A 20,473-nucleotide genomic window follows, 5' to 3' on the forward strand; every position below is an offset into this window, starting at 1 on the left:
TTTGGGACAAAGGGAGTACTTACACAATGATGGACAGCTTGCACTCAGTAAATGGGAGAAAAGGCCCAGGAGAGTATTGGGCAAAGATGGTAAATGGGCAGTCCATTCCTGAAGCTATAAAAGAATTTTATAAATATGAGATTCCAAAGTGTTAGGCCCAATTACTCTATTAACAAGAATTAAGGAATGCATGATGGATTTGATAGACTGTATTAGCATGTTATGCTTGTCTATGTCCTTAGGGACTAGGAGTGTGTGTGGGTATATTTAAGCTTATAAGTGAGACAAATAAAATACGTAAGTAAAATTGTATTGAAAATAATACTTTAGATATGACGTCTTGATTATGCATGTTGGTAGAATCTTACGATTTTACGATTCGATTTTGATAGTCTTTTCCGATTGAAAGTAGAATCGTGAATTTAATAATATAACCCCTGACCGACTGAATAACCCCTAATTGAGCAGCCATTGACCAACCGAGTAACCCCTGATCAAATAATCTCTAACCGAGTGAGTAACACCTGACTGATCGATTAACCCATGACCAAGTTATAGCCTTTTCCGATTCAAAGTAGAATCGCGATTTTAATAATATTGCCCATGACCGATCAAATAACTCCTAATTGAGTAGCCCTTGACCAACCGGATAACCCCTGATCAAATAACCTCAAACCGAGTGAGTAACACCTGACTGATCGAGTAACCCATGACCAAGTTAACCACGACCATTCCTTTAAAAAAAATGTCTATAATCTACGATATGCAATATAATAAAGCACGTACTTAGATAAATCTTTGTTTCTTCGTCCAAAATGTCATATGAGATTATATTTATTAAACCACGTTATCACTTGTAATTCAATTTAATTTATTTTTTTTAATGATTTTGTGGCATGAGATTATTTATCCACCAAATTCTTATTTATCCACCAAATTAACCAAACTGTTGTAGGTTTTTTTTTTTTTTTTTTAACCAAGTTGTCTAAAAAGGTAAATTTAATATACGATGTAGTCAATAGACCTACAGTTTTAACACAAAAGGAGTCCCAATGTTTGCTCGGATAGTATCCGTTGGAAAAAAAAAAGGGGGTCCGTAAAACACGCGCCTCGAGAGAGCTCAGACCAAACATAAAATCTCGAAAATAGGCCAAGTCATTGAAAAGACAATCCCAACATCAAAACCAAAAACCAAAACCCAGAAACTCTTTCTCTTTGCTGTTGTCACTTTTAATATAACAACGCCCTTCCCTCGACCCTCGTACTATGTACCCTCTTTGGATTCTCTGCAGATTCTAGCACGCGCGCTTTGTCTTCTTCCTTTTCCCCTCTTCTACTCTATTATTTCTTCATACCACGCGCGCATTTAATCTCTTCCTTCTCTACTTGACTACTTTAGTAAGTACTTTTGCATGCATTTATTAGGGAATGCAACAGATTTTATTGAGTATCAACTATTTACCCAGTTTTGTACTCTAGGAGAGTACTTCACTACTTGTGTAAGTAAGTTGTGTTATTACTGTTATATACGAGTACTTCGGATTTTTATTTATTCATGATATTAATACGTCGGAAATTAAATTTGAACGCAATGGTACTTGCATTTCAGATTTGAAGGTTTTTGGTTTTGTTCTAATCAAACTATTGTGTCGTCGATAGAGGTGACTAGGTGTCATAAATTGATCTTATCAATACAATTTGATCAGACTTATTTTTTAAAAAAAAACTTGGTTTAAATTTTGACTTGTATAGATTTACGACTTATAATTTACTACTCGTACTAATATTACTTGAATTTAAATTAAACCAAATCTAGTCTCACCGAGTTTGACCCAAGTATTGAAATGACATCACTAGTCATCAATGCAAATACATGTACTCCGTAATACTAAATCCGTTACAGGTTATGTGCAACGATTAAACATTTTCTCTCTCTACTTTATGTCAAATCGTTGCACATAATCTGTAACGGAGGTAGTAACAAAGAGTACTCCGTTTTAAATATTATTCCCTCCGTCCCAAAAAGAACGACCCATTTGGGTTGACTACGCGAGTATTAAGGAAGTTAAGTAAAAAGAAGTAAAAGTATATTGGAAAAATAAATTTACATGGGGTTTGTAAAAAAATAGATAGAGAAAGTAATAGAATAACATAGAAAATCAAATTTTTATATGGGAAAGCTAATTTTGCACAAATATTGTAGCAAATTAGTGGGTGTTTTAATGCAAATGGGTCATTCTTTTAATCTTTTTGGTACAAAGTTTTGGCCAAATGAGTCGTTCTTTTTGGGACGGAGGGAGTAATTTTAGGAAATTGTAACTGTTGATATTCATCACTCTTTGAACTATACGTAGTATTTGTCAAACACAATTTCACTAATAATTTGATTATCTTTTACGAATTACAGAGTACATATAAATGAATTGATATTTTGAAGAAAAAAAATAACTTTGTCATTTGATTTTTTTTAAAAAAAAAAAAAAAAAAAAAAAAAAAAAGGATAACAAGCGGAAGATTAAGAGCCGGTTCCGATTTACTGAATTGTGTTGAACCGAACTCAACTAAACCGAATAAAGTTGAAATAAATTGTTTATGAGAGAGGGGAATTAGATCCTGAACTGAACTAAACTGAAATTAAGCTAAAGATAACATACCTAAGAATTAATACCAAAGTTGAAAAGTTTAAAAACATTAAGAATTTGAAATAGGAGTCGTTAGGATTAAAACAGTATTATTAGGAGTTCACATTCTAATTGTGATCAAAGAAGCAGTTTATTCCTCGTAGAAATAAAATTAAATGTACAATAAATATATTTTTCTTCACGCTATAATTGCACTAGGCTGTCAGGAAAAAAAAAGCTTAGAAACTTAATTAGAGTATCATTGGTCCAATCAGCTTATCCAGTTGGATTTTTCTACACTTATACAGATTTGTAATCTTCTTCTTTCACTCCCTTTTTCTTATTAAGGAAATAATGAATTAAAAAAGAGAACAAAAGTGAAAAACAGTGAATTGTTGTATGTACTTCATGCACAAATGGACTGTATTATGGCACCATTATTAGTCCATCATTAACATATAGCTTTACTTAATCACTTAAGTAATTTTTATAGCTTGTTTAAAGTAATTATAGCTTCAATAAGGATTTTAATTGAATACTTTAAAGTAAACCTTATGTAAACATAATGCCTTATAAACAAACTTTTCTATTACTCTATATGATTTTATAACTTTAATTTTGAATTCATTTTTATATTGATAAAAAAAAACAATTAAATAAACATATAAAGAGGTTGTACATGTGGTTTTTCTTTTTTAAACCGCCAATCTCATATGGAGTATCATTAATACAGTCATAGAGCATATTAATTTTACTCCCCTCGTTAGTTTTTAATTGTAACAGTTTGACTAAATAAGTTTGTCGTTGTACAATCTTGACCATTAATTCTTTAATTTTATCACATATTACATTACAAAATTTGTTTGTTGCACATTAGTTATAATTACAAGTCAAGATCACTAAATGAATGGTAGAAAAACCACATTAGTTATAATGTGTAATTTGTTTTTTCTACCACAGCAATTTTTCTCAAAAAAAAAAAAAAAAAAAAAAAATTAAAAATTACCACAGCAATTAATACGAGTAACATAGTAACAGTAACTATGACCAAAGACCAAACCACAAAATATGTCAACTACATTCACACACAAAACGTACACTTCCTCTACTACCATTGGTCCTCCAACTATCTCACGCGCCTCGCGCGTGTACTTAACAGTTTAAACTCCAAATATTTTTTTCAAAATCCCATCCATTTTCTCTCTCCTACCCTCCTTCCTCTTTCTCTCTCTACTGTCACAAGCATTCTCTCCTCCTCTGTTACACCAACAAAAACACCCCCATTTCATTTTCTCTCTCCTAAAAAAACACCCAGAAAAAAAAGATGAACAACAAAGAAAAACTCATAGTAGAAGTAATTGGAGCCCATAATTTAATGCCAAAAGATGGAGAAGGTTCATCATCTCCATTTGTAGAAGTAGAATTTGAAAACCAGAGGTTAAAAACCCAGGTTAAATTCAAAGATTTAAACCCTGTTTGGAATGAAACCCTTGTTTTTCATCTCAATGATGCTGCTAATCTGCCTTATAGGACTTTAGAAGTGAATGTTTTCAACGAGAAAAGGTCCAGTAATAGCAGGAATTTTCTGGGTAAAGTTCGGATTTCGGGTTCGAGCGTGGCCAAGGAAGGGGAAGAAATGGCGCAGTTATATAGCCTTGATAAGCGGAGTTTGTTTTCTCATGTTAGGGGTGAGATTAGTTTGAAGCTTTACGTTTCGTGTCGTAATGACCTTGTTGTTAACACCAAACAACTCGTCCATTTCAACAACAATTCTAGTGATAACAATTCTATGAAGAAGAATGGTGGCGAGAATAACGTGCAAATTGTTGGGGGTAACAATGTCAAGAACAATAACAATAATAACAACATCAATAATGGAAATCATATTAAGGGAAAGAAAAAAGGGGGAAATTCTTCAATGGCGGCGCAAAATCAAGTTGGGGATAGTAATGTTAACAATGGCGGAGTTCAGCAGAAAGGTGGGGAGATGAGTGAGATGAAGCCGGTTGTCGTAACAACCCTTCAGGACCCACCAATGGTTGGAAATGGTGGGAGGGGTAATTTGGGGATTTACCCAAATGGGATGTTGATGACAAATGAGTATTCGTTGAAGGAGACGAGACCTCATTTAGGAGGGGGATTACAGAGTAAGGATAAGACGAGTTCGACGTATGATTTGGTTGAGCAAATGCAGTATTTGTATGTCAAGGTTGTGAAAGCAAGAGAGTTGAGTTTATTTGGTGGAGGAGAGGTGATATGTGAGGTTAAATTGGGGAATTATAAAGGGGTTACGAAAAGGGTGAGTTATAATCATGCTGAATGGGATCAAGTATTCGCGTTTTCTAAGGATTGTATTCAGTCATCAATGGTGGAAGTGTTTGTTAAAGAGAGGGAGAAGGATGAGTATATAGGGCGGGTTTGGTTTGATTTGAATGAGGTGCCGAAGAGGGTGCCACCGGATAGTCAGCTTGCGCCGCAATGGCTTAGGATGGAGGATAAACGAGGGGATAAATCGAAGGCGGGTGAGGTTATGGTTTCTATCTGGTTTGGGACACAGGCTGATGAGGCTTTTGCTGAGGCGTGGCACTCGAAAGCGGCCAATGTTCATCTTGATGGGTTGGGTTCGATTAAGTCGAAGATATACTTGTCTCCTAAGCTGTGGTACTTGAGGTTGAATGTGATTGAGGCGCAGGATATTGTGTTGGGGGAGAAGGGTGGTTCGATAATGAGGTATCCGGAGTTTTATGTGAAGGTTCAGGTTGGGAATCAGGTTTTGAGGACTAAGGTTTCGCCTGCTGGTGCGAATAGAGCAGTGTCTAACCCTTTTTGGAATGAGGACTTGATCTTTGTGGTTCCGGAGCCTTTGGAGGACTATGTGTTGATATCAGTTGAGGATCGTATAATGCCGGGGCGTGAGGAGGTTGTGGGGAGATTGCTTCTTCCGTTGGGGGCTATTGAGAGGAGGTGGGATGATAAGACGGTTCCCTCTAAGTGGTACCATGTTGACAATCAGAATTTTGCATTCAGTAACCCTTCTGATCCTTCCAAGAGTCGGTTTGGGTCGAGGATTCATATTCGAGCTACGTTGGATGGAGGGTACCATGTTCTAGATGAGGCGACGATGTATAGCAGTGACCTTAGGCCTACTGCAAAACAGCTTTGGAAGCCTCATATTGGTGTTCTTGAGATGGGGATATTAGGGGCAACAGGGCTTATGCCAATGAAGATTAGGGAAGGTAAAGGGGGATCGACGGATGCTTATTGTGTGGCGAAATATGGTCAGAAATGGGTTAGAACAAGGACTGTGGTGGATTCACTTTCGCCTAAATGGAATGAGCAGTACACTTGGGAGGTGTTTGATCCTTGCACTGTGATTACAGTTGGTGTGTTTGATAACTGCAGGCTTGATAAGAACATTGCTGCTGCGACTGGAGCAAGAGATTCGCGTATTGGGAAGGTTCGAATTAGGCTCTCTACATTGGAAACTGATAGAGTGTATACTCATTCTTACCCTCTCTTGATTTTGCATGCTTCTGGAGTGAAGAAAATGGGGGAGCTTCACTTGGCTGTGAGATTTTCTTGTGAAAATATGGGAAATATGCTTCATATGTATGCAATGCCTTTGCTTCCTAAGATGCATTATGTGAACCCTTTATCAGTGAACCAACTAGAGAGTCTCCGGTACCAAGCTATGAATGTTGTAACTGCTCGATTCAGCCGAGCAGAGCCTGCTCTGGGCCGTGAGGTGGTGGAATACATGCTTGATCACGACTCTCACATGTGGAGCATGAGGAAGAGCAAGGCCAACTTCTTTAGGCTGATGAACGTGCTTTCAGGCGTGATTGGGATGGCTCGTTGGGCTGAGGCAATCCGGTCTTGGCAGAGACCCGTTTACTCTTCCTTATTTGTGTTGGTGTACCTTCTGCTGGTCAGTTTTCCGGAGCTCATCATCCCTACAATGCTTATTTACATGGCACTTGTAGGAATATGGAGGTACAGGTCTAGGCCCCGGCATCCTCCTCATATGGACACAAGGCTTTCACATGCTGAAAACGTGTACCCTGATGAACTTGATGAAGAGTTTGATACTTTCCCCTCAACCAGGAACTCAGAACTCGTGAGGATGAGGTATGACAGGCTTCGAAGTGTGGCAGGGAGGATACAAACTGTGGTAGGAGATATGGCAACTCAAGGAGAGCGATTTCAGGGATTGTTGAGTTGGAGGGATCCAAGAGCCACTTTCTTGTTTGTGATACTGTGCTTGTTTGCTGCCATCGGATTCTACATGGTTCCTATTAAGGCAGTGGTTGCTTTGTGGGGGATATACTATCTCAGGCCACCAAAGTTCAGGAGCAAACTGCCGCCGCAGGTCTTCAGCTTCTTCAGAAGGCTGCCTTCCAAGGCAGACAGCTTATTGTGAGAACATTTGGCTAGGTGATAATTAACTGATGATGTTTAGCTATTTTGTAATGTGTAATCTGGATATTATATAGCCTTAATTTAGATGAGGGTAAAAGCTGACTATTATTTATCATTTTGTAATTTGGCAGTACTTAGAATTAGTTGTGGTTGGTGGTGGCTTTTGTTTAATGATGTACTAATTGCCTAGATATTGTATGTAATTATAATTATGCTTTTAGGTAATGTTATGCTTAAACTGAGAGCAAGTAGAGGAAATGATAAATAGACCTTCATTGATATGAGTTATGAGTATGAGTTTGAAGATTTCATACTGACAGTAGTATTAGTATTACAGTTTTGAGTTTTGCTGTCAATTCAGATTTCTGGTACTCCTGTTCTCTCCCTTGTGCTTGCTGGAATTTGAGCTTTCGTATCTTTCAGCCAACATATTGTGTTTCGACATTCCTGTGCTTTCAGATAATGTTTTATGGGTCTGTTCTCAAGAAAATTTATGCTCCTTTAGTATTTAAAAGAGTCTGGTATAGATTTCATATAAGAAGTGTTGCGATAAAAAACTGAACTGATCAGTTTTGGACATCTAGTGCATGTATGATAAGTGGTAACTTAGTGTTACTAACAATTTGGGAGTTGGTTTATATATATGATTACTGTCAGTATATTTTTCTGCTTCATTATGTAGAATTCACCAAAGAACTTTGTTAGCAGGCGAGGTCTATTTTATGATTTTTATCACAGGCAGTTGCAATGTTGCATGCTCAACTGCAACTGCTGTGATTCTGTTTCAGAAAAATATTGGCTTAGCCTGCTTAGGATTATGCAGAGATGAACATATTCCTTGTGGCAAGTAAAATAACCCTGCTTATATATAGCCTAGTTTCTTAGTGCCTTATCTATCCATGCGGGGCTTTGGAATTTGGAATGCCGCCTCGGTCTGAAACCAAATTTGCTATTCAAGCTGGTTGATTTATTTTTCTGCATCTTTTAGGCCAAAATATTATTGTTTTTTTTTATTTTATTTTATTTATTTATTTATTTTTTTTTTTTTTTTTGGGACACAAATCTAAGGAGTTGAAAACACACCTCAATTACCAGGCATAAAGTATTTCAATTTTTTAAGTACTGATAGCTTGTAAAGGAAAGATATGAGCAGACTGTCACATAGAAGGCAATCAAGCAATAATAAAACATCAGCAGGACTAATTTTAGAGTTCTGATGTAAGCCCTTTGCGAACGAATTGCAGATAGAAATTGTAGCATAAAGGGGGAGACAACACGAGTATGCTATCTTAATAGACTGGCTAGTTTATACATTAAGATACAAGTGAAACTCACAAATTCGCAATTACAATTTAACAAGGAAAAAAAAAACAAAAAAAACAAAGAGCTTCCTAGTGTAGATCTAGAAAGGTCTGACACGATCCCTATCAAGTATTCAAAAGAGAAATGGTAGTGCTTCAAACAAATAATGACGAAGAACAAAATAAGTACGTAGTATATCAAAAAAACGTACAAGAATTGACAAAAGCAGCACAGATGATCACCATAAAATAATCAGCCGTTGCATTAACAGAAGTCAGTAATTAGGAATGCCAATTTGGGGCAAGTGCAAATTACAACATAGTTATACAGGGTGGAAATGCCAAGTTCGGGCAAGTTACAAAATTATACAGGGTGGAAATGCAAATTTTCTTGTAAGGTAATAAGGTATATACCAATTTTGCTATGGACACTCAAGGCACCAGATTAGCAATTTCTGAACCCTCGTGTAAGAATGGTGCAAGACGAGTATCTGAGTGACGGGGGAGACCTGACCGAGCTCCCAATGCTCTACAGCTACAGGCAGCCTAGTAAGAGAAATGGAATGCAGGGTGAGCATGTAAGTTGTCTGTTTGGTATACTATGTTATCAATAGTCAGTCTACCAATTTCAGATGTGTTTATCCATGTTTTGACACAAAATAACGAGTCAGATATTAAATTGTTAAGACAACATGAAAAGTCCAAGTAACTGTCTTTCTACTTACCACTTGCGAAGCAAACGGCAACATCCTCTCTGGAGGCAACTTCACACATGAAGCTGTAAATTTGTGAGAAAAAATTAGTATAACGCATATTTATGTATTAAATCATATTGCATTATGATGAATGAGACAAATTGCAGTATGCTAGGGGTTTGGAGAGAATGTTCCTCAGTGACTCAATAACACATGTTTGTTCAGCTTATGTCCTACTTTACATTTTGAAACTTAAAAAAGCTGGTCACAGTAGTTTCCAGCATATAAAACCAGAAAGTCCAGATTACTAGTTAATTGGAAGAATGGGCATGTATGAGAGTGTGCATATACTGATATGCAATACAAATGCAGACTCAGAGAATGCAGCTGAATGACCCAGATGACAAATGAAGTTGCTTTTATAGATAAATACGTATAAGTATCAGATATATACCATAAAGAACTGCTCCAATAAATGCATCTCCAGCACCCGTTGTATCAACGAGTTCAGAGGGTGGAATCTTTTCAGCTGTCCCCACGTGTAGCCTCCCACATAGTGTCCCAATCCCATCTGCTTTCAATGTCACCACAGACTGGAAATTGACACAACAGAGGACAAAAGAGTTCTTATCAGATATCACCCTTGAATTGAAAATATCTACATGCAAAAGAGAGTACTAGTGTATTGAGTTAACTTAAGATTGTCATGGAGCTTTGATAATACACTGCCAATTTTACTCAGCACAAAATGATAGATCTGCCCTTTAATTTTATGGGTTACTTCATGATTTGCTTAACACATGTACAATGCATTGTTCATCTCTAACTACGGCCAATCTGAGCTGCAGGCATCCCCACATCTCCACTTGAGGTCCTAACCCAAATAAACAATTGGGGGATAGAAATTGAATCCTGAAATCAAGCAGGACAGAGATACTGGGGTTTTGGACGGTTGAGATTGCAGAAGCAGGTGAATGTCAAACTATGCCAACGCAAGAAGTTTGCCAGAAGGGCAGGGAAACTGTGCAAAGCTGAGACTTAAGTCATGCCACAGATAGCAGGAGCATATATCGTACTTTTGGTAGTTCAATAAGTAGCAAGGTGGCCAAGGCCTGAAGGTGGACCTGGGGCAGCCGGGCAGGCATTACTATGTGCATCAACAATAACAAACAAAATACTTCATTTTTTATTACTTGACCTAATTTGACTTTTGCACTATTCACATGTTCTCTTTGACCGTCTTTTGTTAGTTATAATTAAGGAAAAACACAGTCAAGTGAGATCTTGCTAGAACTGTCTCAATAAATACTTTGATAATATACATATTATATAAGTTTTACTTATTGAAAATTAAAGATATTGATGTTTGAAATTATGCATTGACAAATGTGATAAATGAAACAGGTCAAGTATAAAAGAAAGGAGGAAGTAATAAATAAAAAAGACATGACAAGCAATTGCATAAAGTTTTGTGTAACGGAAATATTATTGATACCGATGAAACACATGTTGGCTTGGAATCGTCATTGGGTGCCTTTTGCTTCAGAGATTCATAAACTTCGTCAATACACATTTCCTCTGAATTTGAAGCTTCTGCATGATGTATAGTACAAGTGTAAGGCTGAAAGCCACAAGTCTCATTATATGGTGGTTAAACTAATATCATTAGAATTCATTTTCATGAACCCAATTGATGAAGATTTGTTCTAAATGTAAGAAAGAAAAGACTCACTGTTGTGACTTCTTTCAAGCATGATACATCCATCTTCACCAAGAGTCACAATCACAAACTTAACTTTAGGTAATTTCAACAGCATGGAAAGAAGGGCTGTTGGTACAGAAGAAGCTTCTGTCCATACCTGTAAAATTGGATGCAGGAAATCTCCGGATAAATAATCTAATAACCTCAAACAAGAAACTTTAAAGTAGATGTCAATGTCAAGCAGAATAAATCCTGATTTTTTTTTTTTTTTTTTTTTGGGTGGGTGGGGGGTAATCCCAAGTCTTGCCTGTGGAAATTTCGCAGTGCACACCACATAAGTGGCAAAACTCAAAAGCTCGTCCAGCCCATCTCTCTTCTTTTCTGCATCTACTAGAATAGGAATATTTCTACGAGTTGCCTGCGCTGGAAACAGATCAGACACAATGAAATGTTGATTTCATTCATCTTATATGAATTTTTTGAGAGTTTAGAGGATGGGAGAGGATGGCTAGTTAAGAAAAAACAGTCTTTACATCACATTCTACTTCAGAAAGATGTAGCACATAAACAAATCCATGACCCTCCTAAATTGCCATAGCCTATTTCTATGACAGTAAAATGAGCTCTACAGTAGAACTTAAGCAGCAAGTATCCTCAAGAAAGTAGTAAAAATACATATGACCCCACCTTTTGTAGCTCGGTCTATTCAGAAGCCACAGAAAGTTGTTAATTTGCCATCAGCATGGAAAACAAAGATATGTTTAATACAGCCTACCATATCATTGTTCTATGAGCTGTGGCTGTAAATGCAGTATGATACCCCCGTTAAATCTATCTGGAAGCAGCTCATCAGCATTACATGTGTTACGATGTGTGATATCACTCTGAAAATTCAACTTGATATCACATAGGCCATGTGCCTATTGACTGACATGTAACAAATATAGAAGGGATATCTTTACCTAACACCTGATTAAATTATTAATAAGCACCCTTATGAAATACAAATCCTAAGACCTTTTAGTTACCATTATTAAATTTTAAACAGGCTTTTGAAGGAGTAGAGCCCAATATATCAATGATCTTAACATTTGGAACACTAAATTAGTTAGGTATAGAATAAAGATATCCTTAAGTTTGAAAAAGCACATTGTGCTTCCATAAACAGTGGGACGGAAAAAAAAAAAAAAAAAAAAAAAATGAATAGAATAAAATAAACATCTGAATAAAGAACACTGTGAACAGACATTACTAGTATGAAGTAAACCAAGCCAAAACCTCTTTCAGGACCACAGTTCCAGTAAAAGTATGCTCTGTCCCTGTAACTGAATAGCACAAGGCTGACTATCCACATTCCAGAATCCATTGATAAGGTCAAGAATGAATTAGAAACAAAACAATTTTGTAATTACCTCTTTTGCAACTACTAAAGCAGTTTCATGCAGCCTAACATCAAAATATACAAGCCCTGCTCCATCTATAGCAGATTCTAATTTTGACTGGGAGAGTTCTTCTGGTACCAATGGGGGGTACCCAGGAGTATGAATGCACGTGCGAGTCTTCCTGAAAAATCAATAAATTGGATACTTAGATATTTGTTACAGTAAATATTACAACTTAAAGCACTTTAATACATAAAACGTATACAAAGATTTTCTGCTGACTCAGTCATTTATGTTTATATAATCAGACAAAAAATAAAACTGCAAATAATCTTGTTATTGCTCAATTTGATCATCACTATATACTTATAGCCTATAGGCAATATAACATTCAGAATTATATTTGGATTCAGAAAGGAATGAAGAATCTAATTCTCCTTTTTTACCAAATAAAAAGCTACAAAGTTTATGTCAGACTATAGATACAAAATAGCTGGTACTTCATAAGTCAACTTTTCTGTTTTCTCCTAATATGCAAAACAAAAATTGCCAACAGATTAAAAAGTTATGGGTAGAACTCACGTTTCATTGTCGACAATGATATAGGTAAATGGTGAATTACCCTCTGGAGAGACCTGCAGAAATAAGGGGTATGAAAAACAGATACAGTTTAGAATGGCTTACATAGTTTTCTTAGTACTTTCATAGGGAGTATAATGAACTTAAGGACATTGTACAAGCATAGCACAGTATTGAAGATTTAAATTATAATCATGATTTAAGGGAACATTCCCCAACAGCCAAGACTCAAGAGAAGGGGAGTTACAGAACAAAGGACTAAAAGTTCTGCAGTTTCTAGAAAGTGAAATCAAGGAAAACCCTTATCACATTAAAATTAGAAAAAGACGACCCCAGGATATCTCTGTGATTCTGTATGCATGAGAAGCTACAAACACTACTCTGAACTTCTTTACCCAGAATTTTAAGACACCTGATCTTTGTCAAAACCCCCAAAAAAAATGGTGCCTAGATTTATGATTATGTTTTTACTTTTTTCCCTGGATTGCCTCAACAGAGGGATAATAAATAAACAAGACTAGAACTGACACCTATACTGGATCAGAAAACAATGTAAGCTGCTGGTACTTGTACTTCGAGTCTCCAAAGATATAATGGGCTAAAGGGAGTTTCAACAACTGAGCACAAACGAAAACAGTTTTTAGTTCCTCTGATAATGATTGTATTATACTACCCTTGGGTTGGACAACTTATCAGAAGAAGATTGGAAAGAAAGCATACTTATAGCTAAATAAAATATATAAAAGTTCCCAAAACAAAATGGGACAGAAATGCATGAGGGATTATAAAGGACAATTCTTTTGTGTGAAGTATACTGACAGTAAATATGATGACGATGGAAGCTAAGGCTTATTCTTTGTTGGTCACTAATAGTTGATAGCACCATATATTCACAGGCTTATAGCTTATTCACCCTTCTCAGTTCTCACCAAAACCATTAAAAAACTGATACCTTAACTGCTTAACAATTGAACCCTTAAAAAAACCTCATCCCTTTACAGAAAACTTTTTTTGTTTTTTATTTCATTAAATTTTTTAAGATTTGAACAGTGTTTGAGAAGGCACGCTTATGCCCAGGTTCTACAGCCCAAGCACTTAGAAAGTCCTGGCGAGGCATTTTCATGAGGCGTAGTAAAATTTCACTCAGGCAGTTCTTACACAAAATCTTTGATGAAGCATGTACCACCTAAGTGTGCATTTGCACCTTGTATCTATGACCCCTATCTAAGAACTCTTTGAGCCATTTCAAACATTCAAGAAGAGCAACAATAGATGCATGGGGATATTGCATACATCAAACATTAACATTTTGAAACACTGTGGAATTAGGAGCCTTTGTAGTGAGAACTGAGAATGATACAAGTCTATCTCCTATAGAGCCAAAAAATTTACTATTCTCCGGCTTCAAATTTTGGTGGACTAATTTAAAATGGCTCATTGAGTTATTTGAAGTTTTGAACTTCTTATTTCATGTGAATTAGCATCATTTAGTCGCATTAGAGAAGTCAAAAATCAGATCAAGGATGTCGTAGAAAAAAAAAAAAAAGACCTCTCCATTACTGAAGTGGTAAGGCTCCCTTTAAAAGCCCCCAGCCCCCACCTTTACTCACTCCTGACAGAGCCTCTATAGAGCTACTGACTAACTGGGCCAATGTTGATGTTAATCTAAAATTGAGTTTAGAAGGATAACAGGGGAAAGAAATGATAAATAAATATAGCAAAAAATTGTTTGCATAAGCAGTTTGGATTCACTTAGATATTCATGCAGATCATATTCTTCATTATTATGCAACAATAGCAAAATACATTATAAGCAAGCAAAAAGGTGATCAGTTAAAAGGCAGTAACAATTAATTGTATCAGCTTCAATCTGTATAGACAACGAAATGCACCCATTGACCCTTCATATTAAGCTATGATCCAACTACCCATTATTTTTATGGGTCTCTTTATTCATACTCGTATGCAGCAGTTATCTTACTACCGGAACACTCGATTTAAGAAACTGAAAAGTAGCAAAATAATAAGCTTACAACAAAGAAAGAAGTATCAACACCATCAGCTTCAAGCTCTTCTAGTATTCCTCTACCTTGAGCATCATCAGCAATCTAAAAATAAAGTGATACAAATGCAATAAGATAAATGATAAGATAAAACATCTGCTAAGCTAATCTAATACAAACAACAGTTTGAATGAGACAAATGTAGCAAAAGAACATTAAAGACCTTGGATATTAGCCTTGTATGTAACCCCAGCCGAGCAGCACATGTCAAGGCATTTCCAGCATTACCACCTCCTTGAACCTATGAAAATATTCATCAGTGCATTTACAACAGTATCAACTGGAAAATTAACGTAGTGAAATATTTTAATATAGACACTTCGTATAATATTTTAGAATCAATCATTGCAAGAAACAATTCCTTGACAAAATTGTTGTATATGAGAAAGCAAAATGAAGCTGAATATAGAGATTAATTGAAACACCATTTAGACTGCCATGTATTAACAAGTATTGCAGTTGCATCTGAATGTTCTTCTGCGCAAAGTCTGGGCAATGTAATAACAAATAAACAAAAGCTCAGACACTAAACAAGGAGTGAAAACAAGCACCTAGAAACCAAGATATGATGCAATAGACCGTATATATGACTGGTAATCACTTTTATGATGGTTCAAAGTCATAAACGCTTGCCTTACCAAATAAGCCCTCAATGGAGCAAACCATCATCGTGGTTACACTCAACACATGTCTGTTGACTTTTATTGACCGTCAAGTACCATCTTTTAAAAATATTCTAAAAAATTGTAACTTCAACTTTTGCGATGAATAAAATAAGTGCATACATTCCCAGACTTATCCTTTGCTTAATGGAGTATTGGAGTGATATGTTTTCCATTGAGTGAATAAATATGAAAATAATTAGGATATACCCAGCATAGGGACACCAGAAATTTGCTTTTGATTTCTCACAGAGTCAAAATTCAAAGCTCCCTATTGCATCAGAGAAATTAATTGAGAATTAGTCCTGGATGTAATATGTTTAGGTTAGCTCGAGTTTGCTCAAGACGTTCTATCTTCTATGAGCAGCTTAACTCAAGTGTGGACGATGTATAGATCAACTTGTCTCAAGTGCTTGCTACTAATTCATTTCCATACTTAATATTCCAGGACTAGCACAATTTGTTCACAAAAAGGGTTATACTAACACTAATCTACTACAATACTACCCTCTACTCTAATATAATTTAATTCCCTCCATTCTGCAGAAAATCGACTTCCCAAGTTCCCATAGACTGTCCAATTATAACCAACTAATCAAGCATAAGAAATACTACTTTATTTAAATCCCACAATCTACATCAATTAGACCAATTCATTGTCCATAAATTTAATTACTTGACATACTTCCCAACTTCAAATTTATCCTTAAACAGTTATAAGTTAATTACATCTTAGTCTTACCATAGTCCATAACTCCACAATCCATAACATTATTCAACAGTAAATCACTAAATCAACCAAAGTCATGATCACAATTTCAATAATGGGAACATTTTAGCATTCATAAATATACAAGTCATAAAAAATTGCATAAAAAAGGTTATTAAATACCTGAAAATTGGTGCTTCTAATCTTGTCATCCGGCTTAGGATAGCTTGCAACAGCAGCTAACAAGTCTACAACTACACCTCCACAACCTAGCTGCTAACATTCGCATCAGTCTTAGTCAAACAATATCATTTCCAGATTAATATTGCTAACATACACACCCAAAAAAATAGGACAAAACAATAAAGGTGAAAAACATACAACAATGCGATTCTCTGGTAAAGAAGAAGACATCATCTTTGCCCTGCATAAACAGCAAAGTTTGAATTTTTTTAAGCAATTTTTGCTGATTTAATAAATGGGTATTCACAAAATTCATTGAAATAAGGAAATTAAAAGCGAACAATTGGAATGAAATTTGACCTGGGATTGGAAGTGGGAGCTTGAGGAGAGAGAAAGTGGGGGATTCTGAGTGAAGTGTTGGGAACTGAATTTGTGAAATAAGTTAACATTTTTGCTGGATTTTATGTTTTGGGAGTTGTTAGACAGGCAGAGAAAAAGAGAGAATTTTTCTGCCAGTTGCAATAAATTATTGTGCAAGAAGATTGCAATGAAAAGAGCCAAGGGAGAAAATGCTAGTTTAGCCACATTTTTTTGTTGTTGTCAATTATCGAAATTTTGTTGTGAAAAATAATGTACTCCGTAACGGCTACGGAGTACTCATAATTGGAAACAAATTGAAATAAAAAAATAAAATATTAATTAAAGAGATAAAGTTAGATATTGGAGTTAAGGATCGAACCCTCGTTACATCGAGGTGAGATGGAGGGACTAGGAGACTAGTTGTCCCTTCACTCTTTAATCCTCAAGTCATAGAGATTAAGATATCACTTTAAATATACAAAATGTAAATAAATAAATTTTAGTATTAGAAAATATAAAATGATGCCTATAATTTTGAGTAAAAAAAAATAATTAAAGAAACACAATATCATTTGCTAATATAATAACAATAATATGAATTGCAATATTGAACACAATTTGATTATTGTTTTTTAAGACTGGGCCAATGAACAACCCCAGGGGTCTCGACCCATAAGGATGGTGTAGATACACTGAAACGCGAAGGACCTTTATAACAATCAAAGATATCTTTGGTAGATAAACTATAAACTCCCATATCACGTCCGCCTTCATTTAGATGATAATATTCCAGCCAATCATCAGTGAAGTAAATGCAATTAGCTTCACAAGCCTCACAATTATAAGGTAATACTGAAGTTGATTGTTCCACAGAAAAAGAAGAGTTAAACCCTACAAAAAGTGCTCTATTACCCAAGTCATTCACCTTTGTTAGCAACCCATCCATGACATTCACCTCCCACACATCAAAGCATATAGTCTTGTAGGTGTTTATTGTCTGTTTCTTATCGAAAACCACTTTCGTGTAACGACAGACAAGTAGCAACATGCCATCTGATTCCACCAAGTAGTATTTTTTAGCATAACTGTCTTTTGCAATTCGGAGCTCTGAAACTAACCTTGGAGTCCAAGGGCAAGTTTTCCCACAAGCCATTACCTGAACATGATTAATATATTCAGGATCATATACATTAGGATGAAAAACAGCATATAATTCCTTGTTATAAAATGTGACATCCCTGTATGCACTGCGATAAGGTATACTGTCGACAGTGTTGACTGCAGTCCACTTATAATCACTGCTATGCCAGAAAGCCAGAGTATTTGTGATAACCATTGCAACAGTATAGTCCTGCGTTACTGATGGACTTTCTGACAGCGCGAATTTGTAGAACATATGTAAATACTTCCGATCATGCCATAAAAGATCCATCAAACGCAAGATGTTTTCTGTTATTACAGGGGTCTGAACTATTTGCCCTGATAAGGGATGCATCAGACTGATGTTTAGACCGATTTGCGTTACACAAATTAACCATCCACGCGAAGAGAAGTACCTCCAATCACTCTTTCTAATTTTTTTGCAATCCTTGGGTGGATAAAGTTGCCTCAATAAGTATTCATCGTACAAGATACTAAATGGTGGTGGTGTAGGTGGTATAGGTGGTGTGGGCAAATCCACACGACGAACCTTGGCATTGTAGAGACTATAGAACAAACGCTTAGCAGTATAAGGTGGTTGTGCTAGCATCAACCACGGAATTTGAGTTGTCGATGATGATCGTTAACTAAGCTTTGCTGCACGTCTCCAACAAGTACAAACCCCTGCAAAGGCCTCAACATCTTCATAGTATCTTATTTTTTCGGCGATTATGATGAGCACGTCTAATGGAAGCTCTCAATTTGGTATTGCCATGTTCACTTCAAAGAAGAAATATAACAGTTCAATAAAAATAATTTCAGTTCAACAAAAATTGGTTGATGTTTTTAACAAATTAACAATACAAATATAATATTAATAGGATACTATGATTAAGAAGAATACATCTATATCTATACTTAGTATTTAAAAAAGCAAACCAAAAAAAAAATGTGTCATTATTCTATTACATTTCCCAATCTTCTTCTTCAACTCAATGTGCCACATGTCGTATTACATTTTTTATTTTTGATTATACAATTTTTCTTAACTCTTTCATTAAACACTTCATCATCTTCATCTCCCCTCTTTAATTCAACCTTTTTAATTTTTCTCTTTGATTTTAGTCCCTCCATCTTCTTTCTATTAACTTATTAAGTATCATTTCAATTAAAGTCCCAAAATTTTTATTTCTTTAATTATGTTTTCATTTAATTACATATTACACTCATAATTATTTATTGGTATTTTCTCACTTATCTCTCAATGCAATTTTCTATGAACAAGCCGTGCATTGCACGGGCCAGAAGACTACTCCCTCCGTCCCTAAATTACATTCCTCCTTTCTATTTTTGGTATTCCAAAATTACATTCCTCCTTTCTATTTATGGTAAGTTTTTTTTAGTAAATCAACTCTCTTTTTCTGTTTTATATTTAATGCTTTCTCACTCATCCTTACCTAATCTCACTCATAATTCTTGTACCAAATTCCAATGAATATGATTGGTTAAAAATTTTCAATTAGGAGCATGTGATTGGTCCTTTTTTTTTTGCAAGGATTGATGACATGTCATGAGTAATAACTAATCTATCTTTGTACTTCCCATCACATTATCTAATTATTGTTATTTGTCTTATTCTTCCCTCCTTAATTCCCGTGTAAATTTCCAAAGAGGAATGTAATTTAGGGACGGAGGGAGTAGTTTTTTTTTAACAAAACTATCCCTAATATACAACTCGTAAAATAGATATACACATCTAGCAAAACACATCTCCTGAAATTAATATCCTAATTAATTAAACCTTGCCATATTAATTTAGCATGTTTGTTTAAATTATCAATCAAATTGATTCATACGAAATATTAATTAATTCAATTAGCATCTAACTTCAGAATACCAAAGTCAAACAAGAAATTGATTGCTAATATTTTGCAGCTGATATATACGAAGTACTACAATTCTACAAATTTACCATATCCCCTAAAACCCTAAATTACATTAGAGTATTTAATGTTTCAGTACAACTAAGTTATGTGCACAACATAATTGTCCGCCATTAAACATACTAGCAATGTGTAATTTCATTGTGTAAGTGAAAATTATTCAATGATAAATCTTTGCAAACTCGATCAAAGCATAAAAATTATATATGTGTAGGGACTTATAGATGTAATACCTTTGACGCGTGTTTTCCCTTAAGCGTCGTATTTCTTGGAAATCAAGAACCTCAAGCGTGACTCCAAAACTAGGGTGGAAGTAATTATTATGGTAGTATTGCTCTCAATATATATTGTAACACTAAAACTGATTGAGTATAAACATAACCCTATTTATTTGTTAGATAAATAGGTTATGGAGAACGATCCTATATGCCGTCGTAGACTACTACCCTTGGACCTTGGTCAGCCACATTATATGACCTGGTTAACCCAAATACATGGCCCACGTCAGATCATGGTTGATCCAAGCAAAGCACCACGACTTATAAAATAACCGAATTTATAATTAATAATCTCCTTACAAACCCTAAACCCACTTATGAGATTAAGCCTTTGATCGATTAATTGATTAATAACCCTAAAAGGATCAAACACCTTCATAAATTCATAATGCATCTAGAAAGGCATGTAAATCATAATAGGGAAAGGCTTCAATTG

The 20,473-nt window shown here is 35.4% G+C and overlaps 3 protein-coding genes across 3 annotated transcripts; 1 reads left to right on the forward strand and 2 right to left on the reverse strand.

The window, feature by feature from the left end:
* Nucleotides 1–3,945: 3,945 nt before the first annotated feature.
* On the forward strand, nt 3,946–7,278 carry LOC145617854 (FT-interacting protein 3-like). The gene is made up of 2 exons (XM_081672609.1): nt 3,946–4,437; nt 4,513–7,278. The coding sequence occupies exons 1-2, from the start codon at nt 3,946–3,948 to the stop codon at nt 7,039–7,041; spliced, it is 3,021 nt and encodes a 1,006-aa protein (XP_081528735.1). The 3' UTR covers nt 7,042–7,278.
* A 1,280-nt stretch (nt 7,279–8,558) lies between these two features.
* Nucleotides 8,559–16,882, reverse strand: LOC145616408 (uncharacterized). The gene is made up of 13 exons (XM_081671120.1): nt 16,677–16,882; nt 16,515–16,557; nt 16,317–16,406; nt 14,926–15,003; nt 14,733–14,807; nt 12,703–12,755; nt 12,151–12,301; nt 11,046–11,156; nt 10,769–10,895; nt 10,532–10,629; nt 9,491–9,629; nt 9,067–9,119; nt 8,559–8,887 (listed from the first exon to the last, which is right to left on the reverse strand). Exons 1-13 carry the CDS (start codon nt 16,763–16,765, stop codon nt 8,774–8,776), a joined length of 1,221 nt encoding a protein of 406 aa, XP_081527246.1. The 5' UTR covers nt 16,766–16,882; the 3' UTR covers nt 8,559–8,773.
* A 416-nt stretch (nt 16,883–17,298) lies between these two features.
* On the reverse strand, nt 17,299–18,426 carry LOC145616790 (uncharacterized). The gene has a single exon (XM_081671517.1). The coding sequence runs from the start codon at nt 18,424–18,426 to the stop codon at nt 17,299–17,301; it is 1,128 nt and encodes a 375-aa protein (XP_081527643.1).
* Nucleotides 18,427–20,473: the final 2,047 nt, after the last annotated feature.

The sequence above is a fragment of the Chenopodium album genome, chromosome 26 (genome assembly GCF_948465745.1).
Source record: "Chenopodium album chromosome 26, dcCheAlbu1.1, whole genome shotgun sequence".
Taxonomy (NCBI): Eukaryota; Viridiplantae; Streptophyta; class Magnoliopsida; order Caryophyllales; family Amaranthaceae; genus Chenopodium; species Chenopodium album.

Excerpts from the sequence above, each read along its gene's own strand:
- LOC145616408 (XM_081671120.1), bottom strand. The coding sequence starts at position 16,765 with ATGTTAACTTATTTCACAAATTCAGTTCCCAACACTTCACTCAGAATC. Across the intron at positions 15,004-16,316 it reads TTAGAAGCACCAATTTTCAG|GTTCAAGGAGGTGGTAATGC; the intron begins GTATTTAATAAC and ends ATATTTTCATAG. Across the intron at positions 10,896-11,045 it reads GCACTGCGAAATTTCCACAG|GTATGGACAGAAGCTTCTTC; the intron begins GCAAGACTTGGG and ends CCAATTTTACAG.
- LOC145617854 (XM_081672609.1), top strand. The coding sequence starts at position 3,946 with ATGAACAACAAAGAAAAACTCATAGTAGAAGTAATTGGAGCCCATAAT. Across the intron at positions 4,438-4,512 it reads AGAATGGTGGCGAGAATAAC|GGAAAGAAAAAAGGGGGAAA; the intron begins GTGCAAATTGTT and ends AATCATATTAAG.
- LOC145616790 (XM_081671517.1), bottom strand. The coding sequence starts at position 18,426 with ATGCTAGCACAACCACCTTATACTGCTAAGCGTTTGTTCTATAGTCTC.